The sequence below is a fragment of the Mugil cephalus genome, chromosome 1, assembly GCF_022458985.1.
Source record: "Mugil cephalus isolate CIBA_MC_2020 chromosome 1, CIBA_Mcephalus_1.1, whole genome shotgun sequence".
Classification (NCBI taxonomy): domain Eukaryota; kingdom Metazoa; phylum Chordata; class Actinopteri; order Mugiliformes; family Mugilidae; genus Mugil; species Mugil cephalus.
The window spans coordinates 47,623,996-47,644,565 of record NC_061770.1 but is presented as its reverse complement, the minus strand read 5'-3'; the positions used below and the strand labels follow the sequence as shown (position 1 = coordinate 47,644,565).

Sequence of the window (20,570 nt, the reverse complement as noted above, 5' to 3'; positions counted from 1 at the left end):
GCGTTTGGCTTTTTAATGTCAAATATTGTTCATTTATTTAACAAACGAGTCCATGTTCCCATACAAAACTGTACAAAATTTAAATTAAGCAACAATTCATTACAACCTTATTTGATGTGATAGAGACGTCTGCAGCAGCATCATTATCCCGGTCCAGCTTAGTAGACTTTAAGGCAGCAAAGGTCTGGTCTCATGAGAGGTTTACAACTTGGAGTCTGAGGTATTCACTGACTGAGAGGCTTCTCACACACACAAAGAGTCACGCAAACATTTCTGTAGAGCAACGAGGCACAAAAACCACCTGGTCTGAAGTTGAGGTCAACCCATTAACTTGTCTCTCCTCACTCAGTCCCCCCTGTACGCAAGCATCAGAGTTTGAATTGTTTTTCCTGAGAAGGCAACTGATGCTTCGCCAGATCCGGAGAGGGAGAGAGAGAGAGGACGATGCGTCACAAAGCCAAACCGAAGGAGAGTCTGAAGGCCATCTCCACAGGAACCTCCGCCACCGAGTCATGGAAGCACACGTAGAACTCCTGAGGAACTGGCTCCAGCAACATCCGCCTGAAAGAACGTGAGAACGAGACCTCAGACGGAGGTAACTCCTGCTCATTTTCTCATCTTATTTTAACCCCATATCGGATCCTTTTTGATTTTTTAAACTGGGAGCCTTTCCAGGATTTCACCAAGTGCCACGAGTAGGTAAACACACAGTACAATGCTTATTCCTTTCATAACAACGGGAGACTCACAAGGAAAAGTTGACAGTTGAAATACAACTTTGGTCGCCGTAACTTCATCCCATCCCTTAGTAATCTTCTTCATTACACATAAGTGTGTTTACTAGTGTAGAACTAAAACGTAAAGAGCCGTATCCCAAGAAAGAACTTGTAGTGACAGTAGACTAAGGACCACTGTTGGGGATGCAAAGTGGGAGGTTCCAAGTTAACCTAATATCAACTGTAAGGCAATAATAGCGAATGTTGTGGTTTATTGACTGCTTTGGTTCCTTCCTCTAAATTCACCAAACTGATAACAAGCTAAAAGGGTAACACTGGGGTAACTCAGATGTAGCGGTGACATTGTTCATGGTATTTTCTTTTAAAATAGAGAACTTAAAATATCATATTCTAAATAAATGAAACTGGCATATGAGGGGACAGAGCTTCTGATTAACAATGAAACATTTTGAGTCTGTGAATAAAAATCACAAGTATTATTTATTTATTTATTTTTTAACCAAAGTGGAAGCGGACGTACCCTATGACCCAGTAAGTCATGGTGGGAGCAGGTTTCCTCTGGTCGGTCCAGTTCTCGGGTTTACACTGAAACAGAACCCCGTGCTCCTTAACTGGACCCAGACCCCAACCGGCGCTCTGAGGCCGGTCTGCTGCACGACGGCCCTGAAGGAACCAAGGTCACAAACAGCCAGTGAGATTCCTCTGAACCATTAATGCATATGTAAATAAACAAGTAGAAACACGGGCAACTGGACTTGTTGGGGTTCTTGTCGACGTCTGACTTATCCCAGTGGCTTGTTCAGCTGTACATGACTTGTTAGGAACATCAGTGAGTGGTGAACACCTGATCCTCACAAGACTGGGTTTGTAACAACTTAACACTCAATTTATTTTTGGACTATACCATGATCTGGATGATTGAGAACCTTCACAGACACATTAAAGCTCGGTTCAGAATCTCGGTTTAACCGAGACGCTGACATTTCCAACTGTGTGAGCGGTCTCACCCTGGCTGGCAGACTCTGCTGGAAGGCGGCTCGTATGGAGAGGCAGCAGTGGTGGAAGTTGCGTATGAGCTGCGGGTGAATGGAGCCGCTGAGCTGAGCCACTTCTCTGTGCGTGGGGGCGATGAAGATTCCCTGCACGGTTTCCATCAGGACGTAGTGGAACAAGGTGTTCTCCGCACCCGACGTCAGCCTGCCACAAACACAGACGTCTGTCACTGGAGTCAGGAAACACACACGGAGGCTAAACGGATCGTTCCCCGTCGCTTACTTCATGGTGTTGTACATCTCCTCCGTCTCCCTCTCAGTCAGGGTCTTCTTCAGGGTGCCCAGGTAGAAGGGGTTTGGGTGCTTCATCCTGGACATCTGATGTAAAAGTATCCAACAAGAACAATGGTGAAAAAGTCTTTGGGTAGATTTAGTGTAATTATAGGAACATTTACACGAGCAATTTCACAGAAACTGGACCAAACTTGAACAGACTACAGCTGTACCTTGAAGAGGCCTCCGCTGCCCCCGCTGCCATCAGACCCTCCAGACCCCAGCGAGTCCCGTCGCCCCCCCAGCTTCCTCGCTGAGTCCGGGGTGGAATGCGGACTGAGTCCCGACCCCGCGTCCATCTGCCCCTCGCTCCCGCTGTCCGACAAGCTCCTCTGCGGGCTGGACCTCCGGGACTTCTCCCCGAACAGGCTGCGGCCCCTGGACCCGGACGAGGAGCCCCTGACGGCCCCGGCGAGTTTGCTGAGGACTGGGGAGGAGGAGGCCAGGCTGTCGAGTCGGTCGCGGGCCGTCGCGGCGGGGAGGAACCAGTCGGCACAGGACAGGCAGGGAGCGGGTGGAGCGTTGAGGCGCTCTTCGATGCCTGCCTCCAACACCTCCAGCTGCAACAGGGTGGCCTTCACCTGGGAACAACACAGGGCTCTAGTTTAATGTTTTAATGATCACGCTGCAGGATAATAGCATCATAGAAACGCACCTGATCGACGTAAACACAGTCGGGTCCTGGAGAGGCCAACGCTGGGGAAGCACATCCACCAGCCTCCAACAGTACGCACTGCATAAAGTGCCTCTGAGGAGGAAAGAGAGGGAGCACGAAGAAATGAAAATATAATTTGTGTAGTAAAGACGCATCAGTTAGATCCTTGAATAACCTGGTTGCTCAGGTAACGCTTTTCAATGCATCCCACCTCAAACATAAGTCACTTCATCTAGTCTACTATGAGCACGGTGAAGAGGTTGGTGGTTGGAACAAAAGTCATAGATGGTGTTTTCCTTGCGTCTGAGGAAACTCTTTGTTTGCATCAATCAGCTGGATCAGTTACTCTCATTGGCCTCAATCACGTCACCTCAAACCTGAGATAAGTTCAACTTTATGAACATCCTCTTTGCATGTTCATGGTCACCTGTTGTCCCTCTGCGATGAATGGGTTTAAGGAGATGACATACACATGGATGATGTGCGCAGACAGAGATAATGAGGCAGAATGACAGTTTTGTTAATTGGCTAACGACCACAGTAAATTATTAAAGGCAGGGCCAAATCTGAGTTTAACTGAGCTAACTGAACGCCTTTTTGTGGAGATCGTCCGATATATCGGGCCGATATATTTTTTACTGGTATCGGCCAATACGCAGGTGTTTTTGCCAATACATATATTTTTTCCCCCTGGGAAGATTTACAGACAGGCACATCCTCAGGCAGCCCTGTGCTGCTGGAGATGCTGCGGACCCATGCAGCCCATACATGGCCCCTCCCCCGCTACCAGAGTGTGTGCAGCTGGAAGCTGAACTAATTTTTTCTCTCTCTCTGGCAAACTAATAATGCAGGTTGTCAAACAACCACTGTCCACAGTTTGGACTGTTGTGTTGTTGTTGGTAGGAATATGTGTTGATGTTAAAGCCGAGGTATAAGACTAATACTGCCTGTAAGCTAAACATACTTGGCTGAGAAGGAACCTAGAATCGTCCCTACTTGTGCTCTAACTCTTTTTACCTATTTAGTTTTTATTTAGCGTGCATAAGAGCTTTAAATATTCTTTGAGTTCAATAAATGCTTATGTTTTTAGTTAAATTGACACTTGTAACATTTGTTACCATCGTGTCATTTTTATCATGTAAATGGAGGGAGAAAAAGCAGTATCGGCTCTAAATATTGGCTCAGAAAAATCGGCAGCACGTATCAGCCATCGAGTAATGCTGATGTAAAAATCCATATTGGTCGAGCTCTACTTTTTTTACAGCTCTGACTCGTCTGCTTACCAGCCCCACTATGAGGAGGAAGTGTCGCCCCTGCGGCTGGCCGTAGCCCGGGGCGGCGCCGCCGTCTTTGCTAGCTCTCTGCTGGGGAAACACCTCTCTCCAGATGACCAGCTGACCCACTCGCTGCTCTGACGCCAGCGGCAGCAGGCAGTAGTGTTGGCAGTACAGGCAGACGTCCAGGAGGTCCTCCTTCGGCAGGTGATTGGCAATCAGGTAGGACTGGGAGGGAAGAGGGAGGGTGATGCAACATGAGTCTACTTCTCAACGTCCTCGTCTCCCTCTGTCCTCAGTTAATATTTAAACAGAGCGTTCGGGTTAATGATTTGTCAGTAAACTACAGAACAGGCTCATCGTGTTATCTTGTGTGAAAAGGCCATGTTCTGTAAACAGTAGCCGTTATCTGGGTCGCTTCTTGTTGACATTTAGCTGTCTAGACAGTAGGGTCCCACCGCACGAGGACAGAAATACGATAAGGCCACTGGCACTGAGGCACCTTACCTTGTAGAACAAACAGGAGCCAAGAATCACATACAGACGCCTCAGGCCGAAAAAGTCCTCAGACTGTGATAAAAAGTAAAAAAAAATACACACAAGAGAGTGAGTAAAGATGGAGGGAGTGAAGAGTTTGACCTGATGAAAGAACAGCGTTCTGTTTGTGTTTATGGTTCTGTGCACATTTCGCTCTTATTTTGCCTCCAGTGTCGGAGTGAATGGTTTCAAAATCACTTCAATTAACCCTCATCATCAAAAATCCATCATTATCAGTGAATGTACAAATCAGATTAGCTTCTCGTTAACAATCCAAACATAGACACGAGGACGCCTCTATAAATAGGCTTCTCTTCTCCCACGATGAGGCCGGGAGACAGACGGCATCTCAGCTTCTGTGTGTGATCTAACAAGCAACAATATAATAGATGGCAGCAGCACTGGTGTGACTCCTCGCTTCAGCTTGGTTGTTTAGCTACACGTTATATATCAGGACAGTGAAGAGCTGTGAGTCTATAAAGTTTCAGGTTCATATGTTGTTCCTCACCATTTCTCCAAAATCAGAAGACTCAAAATCAGAAAGAACAGTGTCCACCTCCGTCTGTTGGATAAGAGAATAACAGAAACTATGAATGTGTCATAAATATCATGACACATATATATCATATATAACATAACCCGTGTGAAGATGAGATTTAGTCTGTTTAGTGCAGAATGTATTTTCTTCACTAGTGTACCTAATGAACTATAGTGTGTGTTGGACACAATGACCACAAGAGGGCACCAGAGCTGCACTGACCGCAAAAAAAACTTGAGCCAAACAACAACAACAACAACAACAACAACACAGAAACACACCTTGATTTCCGGAGGCAGCGTGAGCCATCGGACCGCCGGCAGTCCGTCGAGGAAAAGAGTCCCTGAGACGTCGGGCGGCGTCGTCGTCGTCGAGGCGCCTTCTCTCAGACGTGACGGCTGGATGAGCTGCTGGAAGAACAGGCAGAAGAAGTGGTCCAACCTGGGAGTGTGGTCCACCTTACAGAACGCCCTGCGGAGGACACAGTGAAGGGTTAACTTTGACAATTGCTACATTTCTACGAAGAAAGAGGAAAGCTCACCAACCTGTCCAAAGAGCCGTACATCACTTTTAATGTCCGGACTACGTCTCCCACCACCGTCTGCAGATACAGCAGAGGGACCCTGGAGGGAAATGGAAAGAAAAAATACTTTAAAAACCTTCACCTGCACCAGATCTACAGCTTATCAAATATTTGGACAAACAGCCAGGAACAACAAAGTAAAAACCTGTAATACATTAAACTAGCAGTGGGGGTTCCTCAGGAATCAGCCCATACCATGAATGATGATGATTTGATTGGGCTGACCCGGCTGATAAAAATGAAAAAGGTGGCTAATATGATTCATCTCAGGAACCACATGTTTCTTAAGGAGGCGTTCGACTCGCCAAAAAAAGACAGAGAGCACATGTTCAAGATAAAACTGAGGGAAAGCGATACTCCCCCCCCGATCGTTTTTACAGCACGCGCTCTTAAATCTTTCACCTCCTCCAGAAATACTTCATCCGCGGAGCGGAGGTCGTCCTCCGGGAGTTTCTCACCACAGCTGTGTCAGTGACTTGGATGCTAAAAATTAATATTCGCAGTCAAACTTTTACACCTGCCACATGGAATCAACTTCTCTTCATCGTAAACGTCTGCCCGGAGTGGCTGGATGTGCGTCTGTATTTCATCTCTAATAATGTGTGCGCAGTGTGCGTGATTGATGCCGCCTCCGGCTACCTCTCAGCAGGAAGACCAATGACCAGCAGGTTGTTGCTTTCCTTCCAGTAGCCGACGTGTACCAGATGTTTCCCGAGCAGGAGAGACGAACTGAAAGGGAGGAGGAAAAGTGGATGGAGATGCCGCGCAGAAAAAGTACGGTTTTAGCCGTTAAATAACGGTGAAACACCACAAATGTCTCTGATCTTTCGAACTCATCCGTGAACGGTGTTGGTGTTCGAACTCTCAACAGTTCGTATAAAAGTCAGCTACTTGAGCACCTAAAACAAAAATCTGTCTCTTTACTTTCTCACTACATCTTTCATTGTGAGCTCAAGGTTTGATTTGAGAGCACGATGTGCAGTCTGGATCGTGTTGTTTTCATAGGCAGAGGCAGGAAGAAGATTAAATTAACTGAAAAAAATTGCTCATGACAAGAAAAGGGAAAAGCTGCCTCTGAATGTATCCAACTCTTGGTGTGTGACAAAGAACATCTGGCCTCAATTTGGAGTATCTTCAGCATGGTATACAGCCAGTGCGGTCTATTATAAAAAATGTTCATGAATGAAAGATTACCATCCCCAAAACACACTGCAACAACTGATTATAAAACCTTTTGATAATTAGCTGATTCATATTTTAATATATTTCAAGCAAACCTCCAGAAAACGATGTCGGCTACAGCCTCTCCAGTGCGTAGACTTTTTTTTTTTTTATTAGTTCAATTAGATTTATTCATTTTGGACTATCTGTTAATCTAAACAAGACAAATTGGCTTGTTTAAATTCCATTAGATCTGCACTAGGATCCAAATGCGCCTTGATCCTCGGCTACTGCCAAATCACACACTATTTGTCAGCGTCGGTGCTGTTCCACTAAAAGTGAAATGTGGTCCTCAAGCAAAGGGAAGCATACGTCAAAGTTTCTGATTGTTTTTACAGCCCACGCTCTTAAATCTTTAGCCTTCTCCAAAATGACTTCATGTGTTTGTTCAGAAAATTCTCATATGCATGGATTTCCACATTTTCTTTGATTTTTGTGAACTATTTCGTGCTGCTGGTTCACCGCAACAAGATCATTTGAAAGCGATACTCCGGTCTTCAAGGCTTCGCGAAGGCGGACCAACAACACGAACTTAAAAATATTTGGGAATGCTTGTTAGACGGATAAAAGGGTGCACCAATCAGGCATAACATTATGACCACCTTCCTGACAGTTTAGGGTCTAGTGGATGTTTTTCCAACCTGATGATCTGGCCTCCTGTGACGTTCTCCAGCATGTCACACAGGGTGAGGAAGATCCCCCTCACTCCTTTCAGCTGGCTGGATGCTTCAGACACCGGGTACTGGTACAAGATCTCCTCCTACAGACACACACACACACATGCAACATACTTTAGAGTGTCTGGTTTAAGCGTCGCGCTGCGACATCAAAATCACACGTGCAGCCAAGAGAAAAAACCTCGGCTTAGGAGACTGACAGAAAAAAAATGTTTCATAAAAATGTGAAATATCTGCTCTTGAATGCTACGGTTAACCAAGGTTTAAGTCTCCTCTAAATTACGGACGTAAAAGAAGAGTGAAAGGACGCGCCACTGGGTGTTTATCCTGCCAACTCGACAAAGTTTCACTATCCAACTGATCCTTCACTGTGGAATTCGACTAAAGCTCATCTGTGCACGTTCAGTTTTTAACGTATTTGATTTGACGTCATCTCATTTCTGGAGTTTCCAGAACTAAATGTGCAGGAAAAACTCCAGTGCATTGTTTGTGATTTCAGTATTCCTCGCAGCACGCTGGTAACTTTGAAGGATAAGAGCCGTGCAACGGACGGGATCAGGGGGCAGAGTGGTGGGTGAGGGGATAAAAACCCTTGAATGAAGGGCCCCTTAGAGCCTTGGCAACCAGAACAAAGGCCCAAATGGCTGCCAGCGGAACACAGTCACCTTCTGGGGCCAAAGGCACAAACAGGGAGTCGGACAAAGTGTGCAAGAGCTCCTCAAGAACAAAGCTCCGGCTAAGTCGCCTCTGCACACGCACGTAGAAAAAAAATAATCATCGCTGCTAGAACTCAAAAATACCACCGCCGATCCTTCCCCGTTTCTGCTACCCTGCAATCAAAGGACTTAAAAAATCAAAGTCAGAGTTTAGCGGGTTCCTGCTCAGCACTGTCATTTAGAAAATCAACCGCCGGCTGATGTGGCTCCAGACAAACCGGTGCTCTCTATCTCCACTGCTGCTTAGGTCGAGATTTCAAAAAAAAAAAAAAAAAAAATCTGGCTTCCAGATACAGAAAAAGGAACTGCAGAACAGGGACGCACAACCATAAAGAAAACACGGCGCTGCCAGCAGCCGTCCACAGGGAGGACGAGATTACAGAGTAGGAGGTGTTGGTCAGCAAATGAGCGCCATTTTCTTTTCATAGCAAGGAAGGACTTTGGGATTAAAATGTTACTACGTTTGTGTCCCACCTTAAGGGATGCAGAGCTACACTCGAGCCAAGATGTTGCCTGGATTCGCTCTGGACAAAACAAAGTTCACGCAATTAGAATAATTTCCTGAAAAGGGCAGAGCACCTTAACTTGTCCCGCTCTGTCTTTCTGTTTTCAGTTAATATCACCCACAGTCGCTGGAAGGCGTCCAGAGCAGTAGCCCTCTGAAGAGTTAGACTCACATCGGAGATACTCAGAAAGAGCTTTCCACTCCAAGACTTGGGATTTCCTCCGCAACTAAGGTCATTCTTAACGCTCTGTCATCATGATAGAAGATCATTAAATGAGTCTGGGTTTTTAAATGCTTTAAATTGAGTTTTATAAGGGTTGATCACCGTCAAGGGTCCCTTTAACCGCAAAGCCCTGATCGGGTTTCACCCGAGACCCATTTGCTTTGCGGAGGGATGGAAAAATACGCGATCATCCAGAGTTTGAATATCAACAACAGCCCCCGTGTTCTTTTTACTCTGTCAAGTTAAATTTACCGGCATTATGGAAGTTTTGTTAGCCCGATCTCGGCGCCCACCCACGTCTGAATGTCACAGGCTCCTCACGCATGTGTATCGCTCTTTAATAACAGTCTGTTTCCACCGGAGGAAACCCTCCAGGAACCTTTTTAGACACTCGGGAACTTCACTTTCATTTCAGCTGGAGGCTCTCGAGCCGTAGAATTACAGTCGCCATTTAAAATATCCCTTCCTCCGTGACAGTACTTTTCCATGGCGCGGGAACAACTGCGCCGCTTAATGTCCCCGACCGGTCGAGTCCTCCGCTCGTTTTTCACAGAAAACATGGTGTTTTCTTTCATTCACAGCTCCTCGGTCAGAATCAACCACAAAGGATCCGAGTCGTGGGCTTTACGATCTCTGGGCCGGGGTTTAGGCGTCGTTAAGCATTTTTGCGGAGGATGAACGTGTAATGAAAGGTTGCGCATGATTCAGATGGACACATATAGAAATACATTTGGTTGTTTTCGCGTCTTTTGTTCCACTGCGGCAAATCGGTTTTCCACCAGTGACTCAGTCATATTTTAAAGCAGTAAATTACACAGCGTAAAACACACCTCCTGTGTATTGTGTTCTGGCGGTTTTGTATAAACTGCAGGTAAGATTGTTAAAAGGAAGTCCGCAGTTTAAACGCAGGCCTTTATTCTTCCACGGGTTTCACACACTGACCTCGTCCTGCGGCGATGCGGAGTCCAGTTTCAACGACAGGTACATGACCACGTGTGGTATGTGGCTGATGGACATCTGGAGCTCGGCCGTGTCCTCCCCCCACAGCAGACGCACCAGCTGGCTGACCGGCGGAGACGCCTTTGTCTTGTGGAGTGAAGACGTGTCGCCAGTGCTTCCCCTGTCCACCGGAGCCACCGTCTCCAAGGTGAGCCTCACCTGGCGGAGGTAAAAAAAAAATAAATAAAAAAATGTAAAGGATAATAGTGACAAGAGAGGAGAATTTGGGGGGGAAAAAAAGGCCCCACCCAGAGATTTCATTCATTTCTAAAAGTTCTGTGGCTCCACATGATTATGCTTGGCGAGGGATTTTAAGAGTGCTCCCAGATCTGTTTTAGGAAAATGAGACGTGAGCATGAATGCTGCGCTCCCAAACGGGTACGAAAACTTCAATCATTACACGCTCACTGAGGAGAAAAGTGAAAAGCAGGACCGCGCAAGAGAAAGTGACGCGGGCATCCAGAGCCGACCGCAGCATAACAAATAGCAGGGATCTGTGTGTGTGTGTTTATGAGCGTGTTTGACTAAATTAAAACCAGACCGCCGCCAGTCCGCGGAACAGCGTCGAGACGACCGACGTCGGCCTATCTCCTCTCATTCATGCGGCAGTTTAACTTTCCACCCGCAGTGTTGTTCCGTTTTTCACTGTCATTCATGAGGAGCGGCGGTGGAAACAGACACCGGGCCGCGTGGAAATGCAACCGTCGGGCGCACGAAAACACGTGCGTTCAAGATGCGAGCAGGGATGGGAAGCTACGACTCTGTGGTGCCTCTGTTAAAACGACTTGTCAGAGGTCAATTTAATCTCTGAAACATGATCTCTATCGCTTTGTTTAGGACTGGCCTTACTAGTAAATTCCACCCAAGAGCAGAACGTGTGATGCACAGAGTTGTCTCCAAGAAGCGTAAAAACATGTCACAGAATCTGCAACTTCTGACGTCAAACAACATGCGCACATTTGACGTGCAATATTAAAGCAAAACTACAGTTTGCAGTTTGCATCACGTAGGTGAAGACCAGGCTGTTTGAAATAATAGGAGTTGTGTGATCACAGTGCAGCAGACATGTTTGGCGCAGACCGAAGACAGCTTTCCAGGGGAGGAACCTCCTATTAGCCGTGAAGCACGGCGGTGGAAACGCTCTGGTTTGGGGGTCGGACGGGGCAGCTCTCTGATTCAGCTGTGGATTGTGCCTCATATCAAAGATGCGTGACGATAACGTGAGGCCATCTGTCCAAAAACTGAACCAGAAGTGGGCTTTTCAAAAGGGTGATTATCGGATAAACGCATGATTGGTTAAAAAAAAAAAAAAGAAAGAAAGAAAGGGTCTGGTCGAATCTCAAAATGTAGCAAAGGGGGATTTGAAACAGGCTGTGACATGTGAGAAAACTCCCAAACAACTTTTCCATCCATGTTTTTTTTTTATTCAAGATTCAAGGGTGGTCAAAAACGTCAGCATGATGGGTGGAAGGAGTAATAAGAGCTTACGATGATGGATGTTGAAAAAGTTAATGTTGCTTGTGTGTGGAGTTTCTGGCCATTAATTGGTCTTTTTTTTGTACCACTCACTGGAGGGAAAACAATTCAATCAAAACAAATCCTCCATTTACATTTGAGTATCTGGCCGTTGATGGAGCGTAGCCATGTGGGATTCAGGTGTTCACCACCTAAAGATGTTCCTAATCAAACACCTAAACCTCCCACCAGTCAATTAGAACCGAAGAAGTTACTTGGATGAAGCGTTTTCAAGAAAACCCAATGAGTCCAGATGCCTTGGTTTTCGTTTGTTCTTTGGATAAATGTTCCTTGTGGTTCTGTTCAGGTATCCAATCACAATCGCTATTTTTTTTCTGAAGAAAGTCAAGAAAATCTACATTGAACATAGATCTTCAACAGGGGGTCCGCGACCCCTAGGGGGTCCACGGAAGTACTGCAGGGGGTCACAAAATCTTTCTGAAGCCAGCATATTTTAGTAAAGGGATAAATGGAGTCAGTGGGCCTTTCATACAGTACTTCACTCGTTCAGAGATACAGGAGCTCAACAATGCACCGTGTCACACAGAGCGCCACACTAGACCTGTCAATCTAAGCCTCCCGTATACATTAGGCCCCGCCCCCATGGCTGCTGAGCCATTCACAAGGCCGCATATTACACTCCGACTCTGTTAGGTTCTCCCCAATAAGCTGAGAGTCTATTCAGTCCCCAGGTGAAATCCAGCATATACAGTCACTGACGAAATCCAGGCGCACGCTGCAATGTTAGCAGAAGAGAAGCTCACTCCCATCAGCCTGCGACTGACAGGAAAATGGATCGCTTTGTTTGTTTGAACAAAAAATAGAAATAAAACAAAATGAATATTTAAACCTGTGTATTATTTGAGTAGCTTAATGCAGAATGATAATAATAATGTCTATTTATAATTAGCAGTAGGCTGAGTTTAATATAGAACATATATAGTAGATGGGGTCCCTACTTAATGTCTCATTAGTTTGAAGTCCTTGGCCTGAAATAAATGAAGACCTCAGATCCAAAAATTTAAACTTACCTGGCACTGCTCCAACTAATGGTGCAAATAAAATTATAAGGAATACTAGGTGTCCAGGACAGTTCAGACTCTCTTCTGATTAATTGTTCCCTACAGGTACGTTTTGCAGCAGCTCTAAACAGTTTTCATCTCATTGAGACGTTTGGTTAAAAGGCAGAAAGGCATGAGGAACAGTGGAGGCTCTGAAAGATCTAACCTCAAACCACGAGAACCCTTGGAGACATTTTAACCACTACATCTTCGCATCGGCTATAATTTGGTGTTCCACTCGGAGCGCTGCAAAATATGCGACTTATTGAACAATGCGTGACTGCTCACATTGTTTCGGTCGACAGGTTTCAGAGCGGACGACAGACACCGGGGTACAGTGTGTCGCACTGGGCTTTGTTGACGGCTCGGAGAAGTGAATGAAGTCTGTATTTTCTCCCCTGCTAGACCGCGTGGAGCCTACCAAATGTGTTTTAGGGAAAAGATCGTGTTACCTTGTCAGTTAAAAAATATGTTGAAACTGTACTTTTTTAATCCAGCGATCGCTCCCAGAACTCTCCAAGGTCTGTCAGCGCTAACCACAGGCCACCCGCCTCTCCAGCAGGCGTCTGCATCTGGGCTCGCAGCCATTTTTAGCCTGATCTAAGAATTACTATTATTATTATTATTATTATTATTATTATATAATTTTTTAAAAAAACTGTGTGATGTACCATTTAACTGGTCATTTCGACTGAATGAACACATTCTGGAAGTGAGTGTTACAAACTATACAATGAATTTAATGTTCCTGAAAGACTCGGAGATGATTAAATTCAAACATGTGTAGAAAACCTCCAAATAGGCAGACACTAAAGTGGGGAAATTGTTGGGTAAAGGGACTAAGTGGACTAACTGCAGCACTTTCTCTCATAATAAATAATAAGGATGTGGTTAGACTGGAGTGCGCTCTCGCTAGAATTCCAGTCTGTTGATGTCAGTCATTACCCGCTCGTTCATGGACGAGCAGACTGCAGCTCGTCTCGGGTTGGAAAAGGTCACGGTGGCTTGATTTTATTACTAATAGTTGTCCCTCCAAAAGTAATAAGTACCGTCTACGTTCCATGAGGGAGGGCTGGCACACGGAAAGGAACTCGGTCCAAAGCACATGTACAGTAAGCACACGCGAAACAATCACTCTGTCAGCAACACAACTCTATTTCCAGTTTCTGAGAGTCACCGTGGTGCCTCCGGAGCCGTGTGTTTTTCCAAAGAATCCATTTTCCTACGATGTAATTTAGTTTCCGACTCCGACTTCTAATCAGCTGAGCTTTCGATCCCACAACAGCTTCCTGTGGCACCGAAAAAAGAGCCGCGCCGCCGTCCTGTTTATCCGCCGAGCTCGCCATCGACCCTGGACGCACTCTGTCATTTGCGAATTCCTACCTTTTGATGGTCTGTGTTTGGGTGAATGTGCACGACTGAGGCACAGACTATGGATTTTTTTTTTTTTTTCTTGCAATCCATCAAAGGATCACTTCTGAGTAATTGAGGGTTTTCTAATGTTAAACATCGCCGGCTTCTGCTTTCTACACAGATTTTCGCAGTTTAGATTCAACAGATGTATTTTAAAGTAATTTAATATCTATATTTACTGTCCGCGGCTGCTGTTCGTGACGAGCCAGGATCCTGAAGGCATAAATACTACTCTACAAATTCAGACGGCTAAAACACAAAACACTTAAAATGTGGCCATGAAATAAAAAAAAAAACGGGGGGCTCTCAATGATGTTGCTGGAGTCTAGACAAAACCTTACTTTGATATGTGCACACACAGACCTGTGTTGGTCCTGGGATGCAGGACAAAACCCGCTCGATGTTCTCCGACGTCACGTCGACGTCATCCACTGCTACGAGGACGTCACCTGAGTGGAGCGTCAGGATATTAGACATTTAGCAAACAAATTTGGGGCAACTAAGCTATTATTATTAAAAATATCCATGAATAATATTCAAGTATATAGCTACTAGTCAGCATACAGTTCCACAAGAGATATCAGTATATACTCACTGGATGCCAAGTTCTGATTATCTACGGGATTGTACCATCTAGTCCTACAAACTCAACTTTATATATATTTCATATCATCAGTTATTTTGACCTTTGTATTTTGGCTGTATACGCCCTGTACAGAGCTTCACCTGCTCGTGAGCAGGGAGCCACAGCAATGTTTCAGTAACACAGCTATTTCAGGTATTTAACTGCCCTAATTGTTTAAGCATGGAGCTGCGCTACATAAAAGCCACTCTAAACAGTAACTGATGTGGGCAGTCATTTGTGGTAAAAGCACAATTGGCATTCCTCTGTTTGCAAGTATAAACTGCCCAACGATTAGCCCAAAAAGAAAGAAGAAATGCTTCTTAGAAATGCCCAGCTTTCAAACAGACTGCTGTTGGATACAGGACACGGAATACTTTAAAATGTGCAGTGCACAATCTGTATTATGGTGTCCTTTGCACATCCTTCAGGAGTATGAACCGGGGGTTTTGACAGAAATGTTTCTACATTGTATTTATCATTTGAAAACAATACCTTCAGGATAATAATAAACATATGTATATGTGAATCATTGCTCATTAATTACATTTCTGTGATTCCTGATTTCATTGGATGACACTGTCCCTGCGCTCTCCGTTGTTAAAGAAGTCTTTCGTAATAAGTGCTGCCCGTGCTTTGGTGAGTCATTTTTGTGGTGCGGGAATGAATGAGTCAGTACTGAGTCCACAGATGACTGTTATTGAAATCACAATAGCTGCTGTTCCCCTGCTGCGATGGGAATAGGTTCCTTCTGAGGACGGAGAAAGTTGCCTCAGCAAAAGATCCTACATAAAATGTAGTTTATTTTCATCTGATTTAGAGCTCGAGCTCGTCACTGCCAGGAACCAGTAACTTTCTAACTGGTGAGTACAGCTTTCAACTCTCTCTAGAGAGGAAAAATCCAATAGAAGGCTACTTACCAGCTCTCTTGTGTCTCTAAATGAGAGACCCAGCCAGTAACTCTTTATTCTTTTATGGTGGCTTATTTTTGGGTGTCTTTTGAAGCAAGAAAATACAATAATGGTACGTAAGGTGACTAAATACACAAAAAAGCTATGATGACATTTTGTAGCTTTATAAAAATTGTCGATAGCTGATCTTACCAATTAGGATCTGGCCACATTTGATGGCTGGACTGTTGGGTATTAATCCATGCACGGTGAGTCTCTCCTCCTGTCTGATGTCTCCGGGCTCCCCCTGACCTCTGCTCCAGGCGGGACGATGCACCACCCCCAGCAGAGCCTCCAGCAGGCCGCCGCTGTCACACACAGGGCTCGACGAACCCCCTAAACGTTTGGGGTTGAGGTAGACGCACACTTCCTTCAGCTGCTGCTGCTGAACGGTCACACCCTGCCTTTGGCCGGGCTGGTTCTTCAGGATGGACGCTGGCGGCGATAAGGCCGAGCTGTCCTTGCCCCCATCCTTGCCTCCTCTGCGCAGGGAAGGCCGGCGTTTTCTCCTCAGGATCCTGGCCAGCCTCTTAAGCGCGGGCTCCCCTTTGGTCCGTGATCCACATCGCTGCTTCTTGTGTTGCTCCGTGATGATCTCTGCCTCCTTTTCGCTAAAGCGGACATGGTTAGTGGATGCGACTTGGTTGGCGGTGGCCTGAGCCAGAGCAGCCTCCTCTTCCCCCTCACTTAGCTCCAGGTAGAAAAGCTCTCCGTTCTTCTGAATGTCGTCCAGCCACTCTGGTTCCAAGTCACTGAAACACAACAGAGGGAAAATGATAGACGAGAGATGTATTGGCAGCAACCGATTGATTATAAGAGTGTTGTCTTTCCTCATCTAGTAAGTATTATTGTCTAATTATATCATTTTACATGGTTTGTTACGCAATCATCATACCCACACAGTCTGTTATTTCTGTCCTAAAATGATTGAAATGTACCACATAGTTCCAGTATTTCAGAAAATGTCCATGAAAAGATGTTTTTAGTTTTACAAAAATGGACTTTTAGGCCGCTTCGCTTATGTGCACTGAACAATAAAAACAAAACAAACAACACCATGCCTTAAAAAAAGTATGCTTCTTGCTTTTTTTTTTATTGTGGTTTACCTCCTTTTAAATTTGGATTAAAGAACATGTGGCAGACACGACGCCCATAAATTTACCGAGACACCATATAATTATTTATGAAGCTTTACCTCCCAAGTTGAGAAAAACTGCCCCAACTATAAAAAGCACACGGGGTTGGAGGAGAATTGTGTGGCTCAAATATCACTCCCTCTGGCACTTACTAATAAACATTTATCTATACAATAAATATACAGAAACACTCCACTGCTTGGATTTTAAATTATTCTTACTCAGAGTAGTCGGAGCTGCCGAAACTCGCTGATGTGGATTCACTGTCACTACCGTCTTCATGCCCGACACCGTCTTCGTCCCTCCGGCCGCTAGAAAGTGTTTTTTCGGTACAGTGGCGAACATTTGCGAAGGCCATTTGCATACGCGCGCATGTGTTTCCCCGAGCAATCGCAAAACACGGCACAAAAAGCTGAATTTCAGCTAAAATGATGGGCGGTGATAGCAGCTCGCCATGTTGGAAGCCTCGACGAGGGCTCTGGCAGCGTCACGTGACGCAGAAACGTGCAGTTTGATTGGGGGACGGCGCGGTTGCCCCTGACAACGCAGAAGCTTCAGCAGCATCGGTGCGAGCAAACATGTCTTTTCTCGAAGTTTGTCCCCATTTGAATACGTTTACCTCTCGTTACAACTGCTTTCCGTTTAAAACCTTATAAAACCTCAGTTTTGGTTGTAAGAGGTTAAAACTAAACACCCTAGAAGACGAGTAGCGGATGTCAAAGGTTATATCTGGTTCCTACGTAGGAACACAACACCGGAGTGATCCAGGTATCCGCCACAATGTGCCAGTTCAGTTGGCAGCATGCAGCTCTCATCACATTAAATAATGCAGAGGCAACACCACAACCTTGTTCATATTATACTCACATTAGACAAAAAATGAATTTTACTAACTTTGCATGCAATCAATACATTAAATTCCGTCATTAAGTCATTACAGAGGGCTTTAAATACAAGAACCAGACTGATCCACAGAGCAACGCTGCAGTTCGTGATGAATTATCGATCGTCTGCTTCGTTTTAAATTCACACTTGTAACTCCACCAGCTCCCTGCAGACTTGCACGAGGTTTTTAAATCCCCTCCGGCATCTAGCAAAGTTCAACAATGTGTCTTCGTGCACACAACCCCGGGCGTTTAAACACAGAAAAGAAAAATAAGCGGTGACTGACCTGTAAAGAAGAACACTGCGAATAGAGTCGAAGTCCTCCAAGTTCTTCGAGAATGAACCTCCATCTAAAGAAATGTTAAACATCATTTGTGTCTCATGATTTTGGCTGAGCGTCGCCAATAATGCTGCTCAAAAAACATAAAACTCAAAAATCAAAAAGATACATCTTTTTTTTAAAAAAAAAAAATAAATAAAAAAAATAAAATAAATAAATAATAATCTCATTCAGCAGGCATCGTTCAAAATGAATCCCTCCTGTGTGTCCTGTGCGTGTGAAGCCTCTGCATCAACACCGCCATGCAGCCGAGTCTCCAACACCAGGACGAATCAGTCCCCACAGTTTTTCTCACGTCAATCACAAACACGGAGCCGTGAACGGTTCAACACTATTCAAAGGGAGAAGAAAGCCCTCGGTGCCTCTTTTTTTTTTTTTTTTTCTTTTAGGTTTTGAGTGTTTCTCCAGGCCAGCACAGAAGAATTTGTCCCGGCTGTCTTCTTGGCATGTGGTGCCAAAAAACGCCTACTCTGGACGACCAAAAAAAAAAAAAAAAAAATCCAACTTCTGACATAAAAACAGCTTAACGTTGAAGCTCTACCGCCAGTATGGCTGGAAATAATCCCCGCAGAAAACCACACAATGCTGTTGCAAGTGATGGGAAAATGCCATTTGCTTTAGTAGTACAAATAAAGCAATACTTTTTTTTATATTGCTGCTGTAACTGGGTCGTTGGATTTCATTATAATGTTTTATATGCTTCGATATATATTCATCTGGGAGAGGATTTGTACATAAAACCACCAGGTTTTATTTATGGATATTGACTTCATTCAGATATTTCACTTGATTTAACGAAAAAGAATATAAACGCATGTACTTGTAGTTTAATTAGATAAAAGTAGAGACATATAATGAAATAAATCATTAAAAAAGAGTTGTTTAGGTAAAAGTAGTTTCTTAATGCAGACTGCTCTACTTTGCTTGATTAATACTGATGATGTTAAACTGGTTAAAGGTGATTTTGTTTCTATGTTAAAATACTTTCAAATTTACAAATTAGGTAGTTAACTTTTTATTTTACTACAATTACCACTGTCAGAAACATCCAATATTCCCACTTTTTCATTCAGTTAGTAAAAATGACCAAAGTCCAATTTTTATACAGCAATAATAGTAAAATTTTAATGGTAGTCTTCAATATACAGTTAAACTGTATTAACTGCATTAAGGGACTTTCCTGCAAAGTGTTTCCCTCCACTTTAAAAGTACATAATAAACGGAATATATACACAAACAAATAAAAGTCACTATCCCGTATTCAGTTCTTAATTTTTCTTTCACATCTATGCACTACCACTCTGATCATACTCCTTCCCTCATTGTCCCCGAAGAGACAGTGAACGGTCATCAAAAGTAGAAAGCATATGAAATGAATCAAGTCTCTCTACCCGCTTCGCGCTCAGAAAGAAGTATCACCAACTCATCATCGCGGTTAGCGAGACCATACACTTTAGAAGCACATTTCTCAAGTCAGAAACTATAGAAATGATCCCTGAAAGTATAGTCTTAACGGAGAACTCCGCGAGCCGGACTATTAGTATGTCAGCCCCGTGCATCACAGTCATGGTGATGAATGACACTTAATCATTTCAGCTTTCAGGTTATTTATTTACACATTATTACACTAAAAATACAAAACACAAACAAAACATGGCGGTTAATTTGAGAATAGACTGTTGTTTTAGCAATAAAGTTACATATAAAAACGATTTACTTTAAATACCCACAATGCTTTTCGCTCCTCTGCGTCTCTCATTGGTTGCTATGAGGCCGCGTGGCAACGTATTAGCCTCAAATGCTAACAACAACAGAGGGATAAACCGCTCATCTAAAGCCGAGGTTTTAAACAATCACCGGGACATCGACTTCGACTGAATGCCAGTGTCGCATATTATACAATGATTTGAAGTAGAAATAATGCCACAGAGAATAAAGCAAGAAAATAATAATTTAACGCTGCTAGCATTAGCCTCTCTGTGAGTCTATATTTAGGTTCCGACTCCAAACTGGATTTTACAATAGTTCCTACCCCGGCAAGTATTTTTTAACAGCCGTGGTTTCTAAGTGTTTTAGTTTGTGAACACTAACAAATTCCCCACAACTCGTTTTCGCTACAGCACAATACTGAAAGCTGTCAAATATATTAATTTCCTTATTACAGTAAGTATGTGCAACAGTGACAAGTTTCAATGTGTTACCTAATAGAATGATCACGACACGAAAAGTTAATGCAACCTTTTACATTAAGAAACAAACACACAGTGAAGGTAGTTTTGAGTCAAATGTCAAAGTAGGTAACTTACCCCTGACAGGAAGTGTGAGCCTTTCTCATTAAATTATCTATCTATCTATCTATCTATCTATCTATCTATCTATCTATCTATCTATCTATCTATCTATCTATCCATCTGTCCATCTGTGCTTCACTGTCATATAACTTACCCTAGGATTTCGTGATAGAGTAGCTTGGCATTAATATAATGTACTGTGTCAGTACGTTTGACATTTACTGTGTGAAGCAATTTGATATTATAACAGTTATCCTAAGAGCATAATTCCCTCTGTCATTTTTTGTCTAACGACAATCTAGGAGGAAGCTGACCAAACATGCTACATTTCAGTCTCTTGTAAGGAATAATGTACCGTAAAATCAAT

At 44.1% G+C, this 20,570-nt stretch overlaps 1 protein-coding gene and 1 non-coding gene across 4 annotated transcripts; both read right to left on the bottom strand.

Moving 5' to 3' along the window:
- Positions 1–9: 9 nt before the first annotated feature.
- intu (inturned planar cell polarity protein) lies at positions 10–19,413 on the bottom strand. 3 transcript variants are annotated; one of them, XM_047581756.1, is made up of 17 exons: positions 17,859–19,413; positions 15,705–16,303; positions 14,343–14,428; positions 9,934–10,149; positions 7,512–7,630; positions 6,289–6,378; positions 5,612–5,689; positions 5,348–5,537; positions 5,037–5,090; positions 4,499–4,561; positions 4,001–4,219; positions 2,718–2,810; positions 2,236–2,643; positions 2,013–2,107; positions 1,745–1,934; positions 1,258–1,400; positions 10–561 (listed from the first exon to the last, which is right to left on the bottom strand). In XM_047581756.1, the coding sequence occupies exons 1-17, from the start codon at positions 17,942–17,944 to the stop codon at positions 450–452; spliced, it is 2,841 nt and encodes a 946-aa protein (XP_047437712.1). In that variant the 5' UTR covers positions 17,945–19,413; the 3' UTR covers positions 10–449. The 3 variants fall into 3 exon arrangements, with proteins under 3 accessions (XP_047437712.1, XP_047437711.1, XP_047437713.1); XM_047581755.1 differs by lacking the exon at positions 17,859–19,413 and adding an exon at positions 16,909–17,174; XM_047581757.1 differs by lacking the exons at positions 9,934–10,149; positions 17,859–19,413 and adding an exon at positions 16,909–17,174.
- LOC124999197 lies at positions 19,208–19,423 on the bottom strand. Its single transcript, XR_007111170.1, has one exon. It is a non-coding gene; the product is annotated as a small nucleolar RNA U3 (small nucleolar RNA).
- Between the last annotated feature and the right edge of the window lie 1,147 nt (positions 19,424–20,570).

Bases quoted from the DNA above. Each gene is read 5' to 3' on its own strand.
- intu (XM_047581755.1), bottom strand. From the start codon at position 17,051: ATGCAAATGGCCTTCGCAAATGTTCGCCACTGTACCGAAAAAACACTT. The intron at 4,220-4,498 runs GTAAGGTGCCTC...CTTCCCTCCCAG, and splicing joins GCTCCTGTTTGTTCTACAAG to TCCTACCTGATTGCCAATCA. The intron at 2,644-2,717 runs GTGCGTTTCTAT...TGTTGTTCCCAG, and splicing joins ACTGTGTTTACGTCGATCAG to GTGAAGGCCACCCTGTTGCA.